The following is a 13973-nucleotide window of genomic DNA, read 5'->3' as shown; positions in this document are numbered from 1 at the left end:
TAAAAAAAAATTAACCAAACAACTTTTAATTTTTCAAAAGGGTAAATTCACCTCCAAAATGTAAAACTCATGATACCCAAACGGACCCTTGTAAAGGAATAAGTCAACAAAAGCACCGAAAAGGTACAGCACACAGCGCGCCTCCCGTCACCCTAGTCATAAATATTTGTCCTCTGCACAATTTTAAAATTTTAATACTCACTTATCTTTCACTTTACTCTCACCGGGTTTAATTATTTGGGCAATCATCATTCGGGTCATGTGCGTTTCATGCGGACTCACATACCACATTCGAGCTCCCGTCAAATACAGTCAGCCATCAAATACTACAATTTAAAATAAAAAAATTAGCTGGGCCCTGATTTTGCGGCGCTGATTTAACAATCACTTCCACATGAAACGCCGTCGTAGCGCTGATTTGCGAGCTGCCGTGCAAGAGGATTAATTTCAGGATTCTTTGATTTCCAATCCCCAAAAAGAGGAAATTCTTTCTTAGTTGCAAAGAAAAAAAAACCAGAAGGGTCCTAGAAATATGCAAATGTAGTTGAACCCCAATAACCAGGCAAAGCTCTCGTTCCCTCTGTCCGAGCTTTGAGCGGCCTGACACAGGACTTGCTGAGCAATGAGTCAGGAGTTGTTTATATACAGCTTTGTGGCTCGGGGGACGATGGTGTTAGTCGAGTACACCGAGTTCACTGGAAACTTCCCGGCGATTGCTGCTCAGTGTCTCCACAAACTACCCTCCTCCAACAACAAGTTCACCTACAACTGTGATCACCATACTTTCAATTTTCTCCTCGAGGATGGTTACGGTATATCCAAATTACTCTGTACCTCTTTTTGCCGGTGACATTTTTGTCTGAACCAAAATGGCGTGCGGATCTTCAATTGCTGGTTTAATTAATCGATTTTATCTTGAAATGAATATGACTTGTTTGGAAGCCGTTTCCATGGCGCTAAGATTTCGTTTTTCAAGATTTACCAGTAAAATTTTGTTGCTTGAGGATTGCATTGCTCTCTATGTCATGACGGAGCTTTTTGTAAGATGCAGCATACTGTGTTGTTGCAAAAGAATCTGTTAGCAAGCAGATCTCTATTGCTTTCCTAGAACGTGTGAAGGCAGACTTTAAGAAAAGATATGGTGGCGGAAAAGCAGATACAGCCACTGCCAAGAGTCTTAACAGGGAGTTTGGGTATACAGTATACTCATATATTTTGAATCCTTACTTGATATGTTACTGCAATGATAGGAAATGATTAATATTTGTGCATATTTGCAGACCGAATATGAAAGAGCATATGAAATATATCATTGATCATGCTGAAGAGATTGAAAAGCTATTAAAAGTGAAGGCTCAATTTTCAGAAGTCAAAAGCATAATGTTAGAGAACATTGACAAGGTATCTACTCTACATGAGATGAGACTGAGTTTTTCATTTTCCATGCACAGTTGACAGCCAAACATTTAATCAGTTGCCAATTGCATGCTTTTCTCTTGAAGACAAGGATCTTCTTTTCTTCAATTTATGAAGACTATGCTGAGCTTTAATTATACATTATCTTTCTGTTAGCCTCCTTGTAATTCAGCCAAAAAAAAAAATTGTCAGGGGCTGAAATTATTGAAGACAATGAATACACAGTCATTGGACATGCAGGATCCAGTATACTTTTTTTTAATACTCCAGTATTGCTCTTAATGACACAATAAAACTATGCAGTCTAGACATGCTTCTTTCAATCATCATTTCACTACTAATATTATTTAAATGTGTAATATGCAACTAAAGTCAACTTCTGTCATCACTAAATTCTTTCCATGAATTATCCTACTTGTATGAGTTACCATCGCTATGACGAGTTGTCATATCGACATTTAACTGTGGCTGGTGCAATTTTTTTTTTTTTAAATGGTACAAAGCAAGACAAAATAGTAAGTTATCATTTTTATTTTCACTCTACGCGCTTTCAGGCTCTTGATAGAGGGGAGAATCTATGTATTCTCATGGACAAGACCGAGATATTGTGTACACAGGTAAGTTAACTACAGTTATACAACTACTGTGTTTATCATATTATTGTGCTTTCTAGGCCTGAAGGATCTCTTACTTTTCAGGCCCAAACTTTCAAAAACCGAGGAACTCAAATTCACCGGAAGATGTGGTATCAAAACATGAAAATCAAATTGGTGGTTCTAGGAATTTTGTTATTTTTGGTCCTCATTATCTGGCTTTCTATTTGCCATGGATTTGACTGCACAAGCTAGCATATAGATTTTTGTGCATTAATGTTTGAGTGCGCAATTTGGCGAAATATTCTACTTTGAAGGGGGAGCTTTGGCTTGGCAACTGGAGGTAAAAATGCAAAACCTTACCTTCTTTGATGGTTAGTATACATTAAGCCTTGGGAATTTTTTTTATAAAGAGAGGGGGGATATATCTTTGTTTAATTTCATGTAGTGGAATTGGTTCTTCTCAAAACGCACAATTGTAATTAATCTGCTTTCCCACTTAAATTGAATAGAAAAGAAAGGGTGGTTTTTCAGTAATAGAAGATGGCTTGAGCCATAAAAAGAAAATGTTTCCTTTTTTGTAGTCCAGAACAACTACACAGGCCTAAGAAGGAGGGTTCAAGTGACGAATCCTTCTAATTTTATAGTTGAAAAAGGCTCACTAAATCTTTTATATTTATGAAAAGGCCCAAAATCACTTGGGCTTTTGACCTTATATCTTCTTTATTAGTTGAATTAAAATATTCTTGTAGTTAATAGATGATAAATTAAATCTATATATTATATTTTTTGGTAAAATATTATTTTTGTTAGAAAAATGAATTTAAAATAAACCAAGTATTAAATACTAAATAATTTTATTATAAATATTTTGATTAATTTTTAAATTTAACTTTTCTTTTTAAATGAAAATAATTAAACGTCATCTCTCTATAATTGTCTTATTTTTAGAGGTATGAAAATGTGTTGCTATTTTCTTTGCTAATTATTTATTTTTAAAGAGGTATAAAAATGCAGCTAATTTCCTTATTAATTATCTTATTTTAAAGAGTAATGCATAATCTCTTACTAATTTATTGCTAATTTTATGATTTTATAGATGTATAAAAATGCCTCACTATTTTTCTTATTAATTATTTTATTTTATAGTAGGATTGACAGTCTTTCATTATTTTTTTATTAATTTTAAATCAATCTACAAAATTAACATTCCTTACTAATTTAATATTTTTAGAGAGGAATAGATAATCCTTCACTAAATTCTCTCACCAACTCACATTTTTTTAATAGTGGTTGATATACGAATGTTAGTGATTAGTACTTACTACTATTGAAATTTTCTAGTAGTGTTTGGCAATATGCCAGTAACTAAATATTAATGGTAGGAATGTGTTGTTAATTAGCTTAGCAAAATACCAATAAGTTGGGGAGAAATAGACAATGGTTCTTCGTTATTCAAATATTTGACTCATTTCAAGATGTCAATTGATAATGCAATAACTATGTACTTTCTCCGTTTTTAATTATAAAAGAAACTATCATTTTTAATTTATTTTTTTATATAAGTAAAATTACATTTTTCAACAGGCATTTATTGCAAACTTTTTAAATTACCCTTATAATTTATCATTCATAGTTATGAGAAATAATTAATGAAAGCTTGATTAACATAATTAATAAAGGATATTATAGTCCAACTCTTATATTTTCAAACACAATTATTATAGTTAATCGATTTTTTTAAATTGTGTGATACTATTTTTTTTCAATGGAGGGAGTATAGTTTTATTGACGTGCCTTGACATGCTTAACTACTAGTGCTTTGATTAACGTGCGCCAAGAACACCCTTCCTTGGTTGTTGCAAGCTTAATCATGTTCTACTTTCAACTGCGATGTAGCTTATTGTTAACTGCCGGAATAAAAATGTGAAGATCAAATTAACAAGACAATCATCTTGCTCCCTAGACATGCAAAACGTTTTTGGTATTACAAGGCGCCTGACAATATTTCAAGAAAGAATTATGTTGAAGTCTCGTATAAAGAAATTAATTATTCTCTTTGAATCGGGTAATTAACTCAAGCTCTAACACCCAACTTAAAAGCTCTGCTTGTGTCTGCCCAAGAATGAAAACGAAACAAGAATTAATTAACTTCGAAGTCTAAATCGAAATTTTTCCAGGGCATGATAGGATAGAAGCAGTTAAACTAGTCCCCTTTGAAAACCTAAAACTCATTGTGGAAGACAAAAAGAAAGACCAGGCTGATTTGCCACCCAATAATTAATAAGAGAAAGAAAAGAAGTCACTAGCCCCACACTTTGGGAATGGTTGAGCTATTCTTCCCCAGGATTCTTTGGAGTTTCATTCAAAGGAAAGAAATTGACCACTTAATGAGAAAAGAGCATCGTTTGCCCATTCAAAACCAGAATGGGCTACTACCTCGATGCATGATGCATGCCAGCGTCCCTTTCTGTGAGATTTTTCTCCCTCATAATATATACACTCATACATATGGTGATAAGGGTCTTATCCTCATGATTTTTAATGCATTTTCTTTTTCTTTTTTCTTTTTTAATTTGTTAAACTGGTGGCCACTCTACGATGAGATACACCGTCATTCGGGGTTCTCTCTACCCGCAACTTCCATTCTAATAAGAAGCACGTATGTTACTTGGAATCGAGTAATGATGCCTAGGGTGCACCAAAAGTTTGAGTTCAATGCATGCATGGTAACTTTGAGAATATTTTTTTTTAGGGCATGACAGGGTTCATTTCAAAGGAAAAACAAGATGGAAGGTTCTTACTTTGTGCGACTGGATACAACGATCGACTACTGTCGTTTCGTTTCATATCATCTCCATTGGGGGTATTCCTTATACCTTGTGGATCAGATATTCCTCATATCTCCCCATCAATATTTTACCATTATTTTTTTCCAAGTAAAACTCATATTCTTCTTACTTTTATTTTTTCTTACTCATATATACAGGGAAATTCAAGCCAGCTATTTCCCACATCATAGAGTATGGGCATCAGCATGTGATCATATCCTTATTCCTGTTTTTACACTATAAATGGACTGAAATGATCCTTATATCTTCTGGAATTCCAACTCAATTTTCTTTTCTTTTTTCTTTTTAAATGGAAAATGAAATATCACATATGACATATATATACGCCAAGGTTTAGGCAAATCGTCGTTTCTCCATGTGCAGAAATAAATGCTATTTAATTTAGGTAAAGGTGCCGGAGGCCAAAGTCCAGATAATGTGTTGATGCTTTACGCTTCAAGACAAATCCATCACGTGCTGAGGATAAGTGTTAATTTGTTCGTCGAGTAATTCCCAGCGCCCCTAAATGCAAAGGATGATCTTTAAATTTCTCGCTTGATTTTTCATATTTTTATGTACAAGGCTAACTGATCTCGTAAAATTATTTGAGTGTGTGATGCGGACAATTATTGTATTTCGTTTCATAAGACAAAAGAAAAAATCAAAATTTTCAATTAAAGACCATGGATGAGATTTAATTACTAATGGGTCCTAAAAAAATTTAAAATTTCAATTTAGTCCAAAAAAATTAAGGTAGAAATAATTTCAATGGAGAAAAAGATCAAACTACACTTCATTTATTATACAAAATTATTAATTGTAAATTTTCTTACTTCACTTATTAATTATTAATATAAATTATAAATTACATGAATTTATATATCAATAATTATAAAAAATTTAATATCAGTTGTTCAATCACAAATAGTAACATTGTTGGTGAAAAAAATTACAAATAGCAATATTAATTATTAAATTTACTAACATTAATTGTAAATTATTGATAAGTATTATATTTTACAACTGATGTGAATAAATTAACAACTACTATTACTGTTTGTGTAACAAACGAATATAATTTATAACTCACATTGGTAAATTAATAAGTAAAAAAATTAATAACTAATAATTTTACATAACAAGTGAAGGATAATTTAATTATATTATCGTTGAAAATATTTTCACTTTAATTTTTTTAAATTAAATTGAAATTTTAAATTTTTTTTACTCATTAGTAATTAAATCACATCCACACTCTTTGACTAAAATTCTCTCACTTTCCATGTGCGTGCGCGCACACACTCAAACAGGATAGACCTGTCCACTTGTGCTTTGAACTCACATAAAAGAAAGAAAACAGGCCCTTGTCTGAGGCAAAGCCAAATTGTCAACAGTGGATGAATCGAACTTCCTCTCACGTGAACCCCTCCACTCTACATATGCACTCCACTTGATCATTTCAGGCCTTCTCTTCGTACATATTGCGTAGCCGTAGTATTTAGGAAAAAAACGTATATAAAGCAAAATAAACACACAACTACTTAAGTTGATCCAGCTAGCTAGCTAGTCGGTTAGCTGCTGATCACATCATGTGTCATATGTTCCTGTCAGCCTTCATTTGTCATCAATCCATCATGCATGCAGCATGCATGAGAGCCTAAAACAAGAATCCCATTGCTTAGTTTCTTTGTGGCTTTTGCCCCTTCCCCAGCTCGTATTAACTCCAAAAACAGAAACGAAAATCCCATGATTTCCTTTTTTTTCTTTATTTGAAAAATAAGCCATCATCTCACCTAGAAACCAGATTCCTGATATATATGTTATTCTGTCGAGTTCCTCGCATTGAACAAAAGATAACAAAAGAATCGAATAAAGAAGAGATCCGAGTAACGAGAATAATAGGGGAAAAAAAAGCTTCCATCACATTCAATTAAAAAACCTTATAATTATTATACTACAATTAACAAAAATTGATGATTAAAGAATAAGAAATTGTATTTAAAGTTTAATATCCACAATCAAATATAAACCCTGGAATATAGTATTCCAGAATATGGTAGTAGCACACAAATATACAGGGGAGAAGAAACTCAGATTTTATTGCGGAATGAATATAAAGATTTACAGGAGCACACAGTAATGACACTCAGTTGTCATTTCTCACCAGCACGCAATCAGACCTTATATATATATATATAGATATATATAATATCAATCTATATCGATTAGAACACAAACTGACCTGCACGGTACTGAAATTAACGTTACAGTAGCAGTCACATAGATTAGATATACTATATAGACACACAACCCGCGTGCCCCAAGACCGCGCGGCATAAATTAATCAGAAACAAAGCAAATGGAAAGAGAGAGTTGCGAGAGAACATGGTTTACATCATGTCCCTGACTTCAAAAGAGTTCTTGTTCTTGACGACGATGTCATACATGTGCATGGACTTGAACTTGGAGAAGTCCCTGGGGAGAGAGATGAGGTGGACGGTGGAACGCTTGTGGAACTGAAGAAGATCAGGGTCGTCGTAGTAGCGCTCCCACCCCAGGGAAACCAGCTTGCGCTCAAGCACCGAGTAGGACGTAATGACTTCATTGGAAGGAGTGTGAACCAGCACTTTGCGCCTGCTCGAGCCCTGCACCGAGTCGGCCCCCGGATTCTCCACTAGCCGAACGACGCCGTTCTTGAACACCCAAACCCCTGACATTATATATTATCGCTTCTTGAGTGTGATCTGAAGATGTGAGAGCAGGGCGGAGAGCGAAAGGTGTGTATATATAGGTGAGATGGGTTAGTGTATGGGATAAAACTATATGGATGTGAGTACAGCTAAGGCGTTCAGCAGGGCACACTTTTATTGGCTATTTTTTTTTTTTTTTCATCGGATTGGGGGGAATCTCCATTTGCGTGCTCTAATTAACTATATGCTAATTAACCCCACTCACAGAATCTTTGTTTTGTTTTGAGAAGCAATTTTAAACTTCAATTGTAACAACATGACTTTCTGCGTATATCATCATCGCTATTTAAACTGGAGTATGCCGAGCGTCATTGTAATTGGGTGAATAGGAAGATTTTAACTTCGTTGAGCATCTCCAAATCTTTTCTGTGATCTGATATGTGTTTGTGTGCGCGTGCGCGCATGATAGAGCCTGGTGCACTGTCTGTAGTACACACACGTATTGGGGAAGAAGTATTGTTTGGAGAGAGAGAGAGAGAGAGAGAGAGAGAGAGAGCGTGGGGAAATATAATTTGCAATTGAATGGTAGAGGAATAAATTTCTTTTTCTTTAAGTGGAAAGGGATGCTGATGCCATTATGGACTAAAATGAAATAAATGATAGCCTATTGCAGAAGTATATGGTCTGTGGGGGGAGGATCAAAGAGAAGTAAATGGTGGGAGTGGGGACCAAAATATGAAAGGAATTGATCTCGATTATTTCTGGTCGTAGGGTTCCCAAATATATTGCTCATTTAACTTGCTGTAAGAAAAACAGTGCACGTAAGATGAGGTTTTTCAAGCATTATTAATATTTTTTTTTTTGCCTAACTAGTCTTGACTATTCCCTCGGCTTGTATATATAATTAATTTGAAATCTCCTCCATCTCTCTTTCATCAACTTCTTCAAACCAAATCCTCCCGTTGAATTTGTACGTTTTCGAAATGACTGCAATATTTAACTACGCACCGTTTTTCAACTCCTTCCCCACTATATATATATATGTGGGGGGGGGGGGATTGATGGATTAGGTGGTGCAGTAGTATGATATTAGATAAGATTTAATAAATATCTGCATTTTCTGCTGAATGACCTTATGCTAGATCTTTCTATAAATGTTTTAGCTTGATGTAGAGCTCCTCATAAATTAATTTGCGTGCATATATATATATATATATATATAAAACCTGCGTTTTATCAATTAAATGAGCGGAAACCATATTGTATATATAGTACAGTAGTCTCAAACCGATGCCACGTGCATGCATCAGCGTGTATTTGTGTTCTCATTTTCCTGTAGTGTTTACTGGGAATTCCATTATGGGGGAAATTAATCTGTAGAGAAAAGCAAGCACACAACATTAATGGGAGAAAGAAACTGGAGAGAGATTCGAATGGAAGCATCAAGGTTGTAGGGCTTTTATTAGGACATAGAATAGAAGCTAAGCTCTTTGAATCCAACACTACGGTCGTGACCCTGCTTCGATCCATTTGCTACCTCTTCCTCCTGCCACACGGTCCTTGGATGCTGACCTCTTCTCCTTCTGTCCTTTTCCTCTCAAAGTCCATTACACCATCCTTCATTCTTTCACAATCTTCTAGAAGCTTCATTTATTACACCTCCTCTTCCACGTAGAATTAACCTGGTCTTGTGTGTGTGTCTGAGTCTAAGCCGCCATTTCATATACACATAAATTCTTCCCAATTTGATTAATGGTGTTTGATCTGGCCTAGAATTTTCTTGTATTCTAGAAGTTTTTGATAATGAAGTAACATATGCGACGTATGTCAATGTGTATCAAACAATCACGGAAAGAATATATATAACCAGAATTAATTAACGAGGGTTAGTGACGAAGACAATGAGGTGGCATCCAAACTTGTTTATCAACCTCACGTTAACTGTCTACCTCAGACAATGTTGATCCTCTCAAAAACCTGCAAATAATTGAGGCTGCATCATATGCCACGTCAGCTTTAGCCATGACGTCGGGGATATTTTGCCCACTAAAGGTTATTCTCTCGGAGAGAACATAGCAGTTTTGTTTTTTTGTTTTTTGTTTTTTTAAAAAAAGGCTTTGGCTCTTTGATTTATAAATTTAATTAGCCCGCCAGATGTGTGTCAGTGACATTGAGAATTATAGAGAGGGGATGAGTTGGCTCCACAATAGAAGGAAATTGAAGCTTGCTTCCTTCTGGCAACAAGCCCATGTGTAATTGTCCCAAACAAAATGCCAGATTTTTAACTAAACAAGATACTTGATCTTTTGTATCCCCAATATCCTTCACAGATATTGTGCTTGTCTTTCCATATTAGCCTCTTCTTTTCAACAGAGCCTTCGTCCCTTCTTATTCCTGCTAAAGAAACTTGTTAGTTTATTTAGGGTCCCTGGCTTGTTTCGCGTGTTATCATATCAGGTACGTACTTAAATTAACAACTGATATTAAGGATGCAAATCTCAATCGTTCACCATCTAATTATAACTCTTATATATGTATATTATTCGACTGCTTCAACGAATTAATTAATGGCCAACTGTAAATAGCTGCATTTGCATTCGAATTTTATATGTCCAGGGATCCAGTGCCTTCATTTTAATTAATAATAGGAGAGAGGATGATGCACTTAATTTGAAAAATCAACAAGAAAAAAAAGGTAAAGAAGAGCTAAATAAAGTACAATATGATGCGATTTAACACACAAAATAACAATTATTTTAGCGGCTAGATGCCTTAATCTGATCCGCGAGGAGAAGCAAGTGGCATTAGTGCCACAAGGCTAGAATACCAGTTAATTATTAACATTTGCTTAATTAGCCTCAAAAGGGTATATCACCCCAAAAAAGTCACTTTTCCAAATGATCATGTGTATTCTATTCAAAGCTTTAGTATCTTGCGTTTTTTTAATAAAAAAAAAATGATGCCCTTCCTTGGCATGTGAACTTATTCTCCATCGTTTTCGTTAAAATAACGCCGCAAACAAATTATATGATATTTAATAAATGTATTTTTTTAATATAAGTTCCATTACCGACATAATTTATTATAAATTTTAATAAAATTATTAACGTTTATCATAATTTCTTTAAAAAAACTTGTGATGAGCTGTAAAAAGTTCGTGTCTCTTATGAAAAACCATCTACTCTTCATATTTATTAAAAAAATTAAAATTATGATAAAGCCACCTTAGACTAATTAACCTGACCTGAGTGACAAATTATATGGATGGCAGAGAGTGATGAAGGACCAGGGTGAGAGAATTCTGTGATGGAACAAAAGGGAAAAAGTGACTAACGTTGAGGGAGAATGATTTGTTGGCTCATCTAGTGTTAGGTTTGTGCTTAACTTTGTTCTTTCAAAATAAAAAACAATTACGGAATCAGGGAAGCGACGTTGTTTTGGAGAATAAAGTCCTCAAACATGAAGAATGTAGGATCAATTCTCCGATCACAAGGGCATTAATGTTAGAGAGAACTAACTATCTGGCCATATTCTTCACTTGATGACAACGAAAAATGGTCGAAAGATCATCGATATCCATTTAAAGTATCAAATTAATTTCTTTAATTAATTTGGGAGTCTGGTTTTTATTTATACGGTGCAATACTGAATATAATATGTCCCGTTAGCTAGGGAATATATATCTGCAGTGCACGTATATCGTAGTATGCCATTCATCATTTATTTGATACGAAATTATAACCAGGTAACTCGGCGGGGGGAAAGGAACAGATTCTGTTCTTGTTTTTTTTTTTTTTTTTCTGGGGGGTCAAAGGTACGTCCTCTGTTGTTGTGGCAGCAGAGGGCGTTGCTAAAAACATGATGAAGATTTGAAACAAAGCGTTCTAAGTACTCACGGGGCGTAAACACTGGAACTTTGTTGGGCTATTTTTGAAACGCTGTCCTTGGGCTTTATAACTTCCTTTCGTGTACTGTCTGACTGTTCTGTTTTCGTGCGTTGAAACTTGTAGTTTGCATGCATCCCCTCGTATATATGCTAATCATGCTCTCCAGGTATGTATTTCACAGTGCTCTGAGCTTAATTCCAACCCCCCCCCCCCCAAAAAAAAAAAACAAGACAAGACAAAAGACAAGAAAAAGAGAGAGGCTCTAAGCCACTAATGTTTTACCCGCGCTCTATTCAACTGGGATTGCCATTTTAAAGCTGATATTTTGTTAGGGCTCTTTAACAACATTAATCATCCTCTGATTGGCTGTTTGACGGTGAGCAACAAATATCCTCGCACCTAAACTATCTGCAAAGCGGTTACCTAAAACGTTCAATTTCTCTACGATGAAAATTTCCATGCATTAAAAAAGAAAAATCTTGCATTCATTCATTCAAACTGGTAGCGAACCAAAGTTACGTAACGCCCGAACAAATCACTTGTCAAAACCCCTGCTTTAACTTCAAGTAATCAATAAAAAGGAAGATCCAAATAAATAAATAAATAAATAAATAAATGTCCATCCTGAGCCCTCCAATATTAGCGTGAGCAATATATTTTAATTCTCTTTAAATATTTTCAAAATTTCTTTTTCATGTGCGCTTTTTCACAGTTGAATTGTTATGACATTTCAATCTTAATATATAAATAATTGAATACATATGTTTAATTTAACACATATTTTTTACATATCTCATATATTATTATGGAAATTATGTAAATGTGTTGATAATATAAATTATCATATATATATTCAGACATATAAACATATAAATCAGTACACATTATTAATAAATAAATATATTATTTGATATCAACCAATATATATTATTAAAATAAATATTTGTTTATATCATTTATATTATAATTAAAATATTTTCATATGACAAAAATTTCATTTTTATATGTAAAATTTACAAAATAAAAAATATTTTTTATTATTTTCTATTATTTATTTTTTGGTGAATATTTTATATTATTTATTTTACTTTTAATAGAAAAACAATTATCTGTGTAAGTATTTAGTTTGGAAATTTGGAATAGTTTTCACGTAAATCTTTTTGTACATTATAATTTTTAAAAATTTATAAAATGTTTAAACACGTTTTACTAATTTTTAAATTTAAAATATCTGTTATTAATATAAAAATTTAGTTATGTAAATTAGAGATATATTTAAATCGTTACTAAAATGTGATGATATTTTATATTTGTTGCTAATCTATCATTAATTTGTATAATTAGGAATAGATTTTAGCCAATCACAAAATTTCTATCACTTCTCTATTTATTTCCATCATTAATTCTAATTTTACCCTGACTCTCCCCGTAATCATGGTTTGTAAAATTGAACTAGACCAGCCGGTCAAATTGTGAATCGGCCATATGTCTGGTTCGATTTCTGGAGATTAATGAACCTAGGTTAACCCAAGATTAACTTGCCTCACCCTACGGGTTAGGCAGGTTGCCTTATGTTTTATTTTTTAAATTTTAAAATGTGTGTCGTAGACCCAACTTCCCTTCCTTGACCTTATCTCAAACCCAGCAAGTAGCTTCCCTTCTCTTGACATTCTCGACACTGGCCCAACAAGCAGCTTTCCTTCACTTGGCATTTTCAGCGCTGGCCCAGCAAGCAACTCGGTGCTAGCCCAGTAAGCAGCTTTCCTTCCCTCGACATTCTCGGCACAAACCCAACAAGCAACTTATCTTCCTTTAGCATTTGCTTGGCATTGACTCTACTTCACTCCCTTCAGCCTCTATCATGTTGTTTGCTCACTCTCATTGCCTTTCTTTCTAGTTTCTACTACTTTCCATAAGGTTCTTGCTTCAATAAGTGTTCAAGTAGGTTGGCAGATTGTGTGCGTCAGATGGATATGACTAAAAGTAATGAAATATAGCTAAAAGGTCCAAGGTTTGAGACTTGAAAGCAAGGCATTGGAGCTCTCAAATATATTTATATTGATAGTATTATAGATAGTTTTTTAGATTTTTTTTTTGTTTTATGGACAAAGAAAAAAAGACCCAGGAGAATAAGTGAAAATATGATTATTGTAATTATATGTGATATTTTATGAGATATTAAGTATTGGATAATATGTTTTTATTAACTTACATTATTTTATTATGATCGGTCTAGTGTTGATTTGACCTTAGTTGAATCCTAACCCTTAACCTTAACCGGTTTGATAATCGCTCTAATTTTCAATACCTTATCTAAAATACATCCTAAGGTACTCTTTAGCACATGATTACCATATAAGAAGGACTTCTTTGATCGAGGTTTGAGCTAGACCTTGTGCTTAGCACTAAAGGCAAGTAAATTCAAAGCTTGAATGGTGGGGTGAAAATTACCACTGTGGGTGTATTTATTGATGCAAGTGCCGAGGGAGACAAGGTTGGGTCCAGTTATGTTGGTGGCTTGCTTGACCACAAAGTCACTGACATAGTAGACCTTAT

General features: G+C 34.1%; 2 protein-coding genes across 2 annotated transcripts; one reads left to right on the top strand and one right to left on the bottom strand.

Moving 5' to 3' along the window:
• Positions 1 to 488: 488 nt before the first annotated feature.
• On the top strand, positions 489 to 2447 carry LOC129320724 (vesicle-associated membrane protein 724). The gene is made up of 5 exons (XM_054966289.1): positions 489 to 812; positions 1052 to 1193; positions 1281 to 1401; positions 1971 to 2033; positions 2115 to 2447. Exons 1-5 carry the CDS (start codon positions 623 to 625, stop codon positions 2262 to 2264), a joined length of 666 nt encoding a protein of 221 aa, XP_054822264.1. The 5' UTR covers positions 489 to 622; the 3' UTR covers positions 2265 to 2447.
• Positions 2448 to 6913: 4466 nt separating this feature from the next.
• On the bottom strand, positions 6914 to 7629 carry LOC129320906 (flowering-promoting factor 1-like protein 3). The gene has a single exon (XM_054966580.1). It carries the CDS (start codon positions 7555 to 7557, stop codon positions 7231 to 7233), a length of 327 nt encoding a protein of 108 aa, XP_054822555.1. The 5' UTR covers positions 7558 to 7629; the 3' UTR covers positions 6914 to 7230.
• Between the last annotated feature and the right edge of the window lie 6344 nt (positions 7630 to 13973).

Source organism: Prosopis cineraria, unplaced genomic scaffold (assembly GCF_029017545.1).
Source record: "Prosopis cineraria cultivar Desert tree isolate PC_DT_omini unplaced genomic scaffold, ASM2901754v1 PC9, whole genome shotgun sequence".
In the NCBI taxonomy this organism is placed as follows: Eukaryota; Viridiplantae; Streptophyta; class Magnoliopsida; order Fabales; family Fabaceae; genus Prosopis; species Prosopis cineraria.
Note: the sequence above shows the minus strand (reverse complement) of the source record. Positions and strands in the feature narration are given on the sequence as shown.

What these genes read in the sequence shown, in the direction of transcription:
- LOC129320724 (XM_054966289.1), top strand. Translation starts at nt 623, where the DNA reads ATGAGTCAGGAGTTGTTTATATACAGCTTTGTGGCTCGGGGGACGATG. An exon ending in AGTCTTAACAGGGAGTTTGG is followed by an intron (nt 1,194 to 1,280) that starts GTATACAGTATA and finishes GCATATTTGCAG; the next exon opens with ACCGAATATGAAAGAGCATA. An exon ending in CCGAGATATTGTGTACACAG is followed by an intron (nt 2,034 to 2,114) that starts GTAAGTTAACTA and finishes CTTACTTTTCAG; the next exon opens with GCCCAAACTTTCAAAAACCG.
- LOC129320906 (XM_054966580.1), bottom strand. Translation starts at nt 7,557, where the DNA reads ATGTCAGGGGTTTGGGTGTTCAAGAACGGCGTCGTTCGGCTAGTGGAG.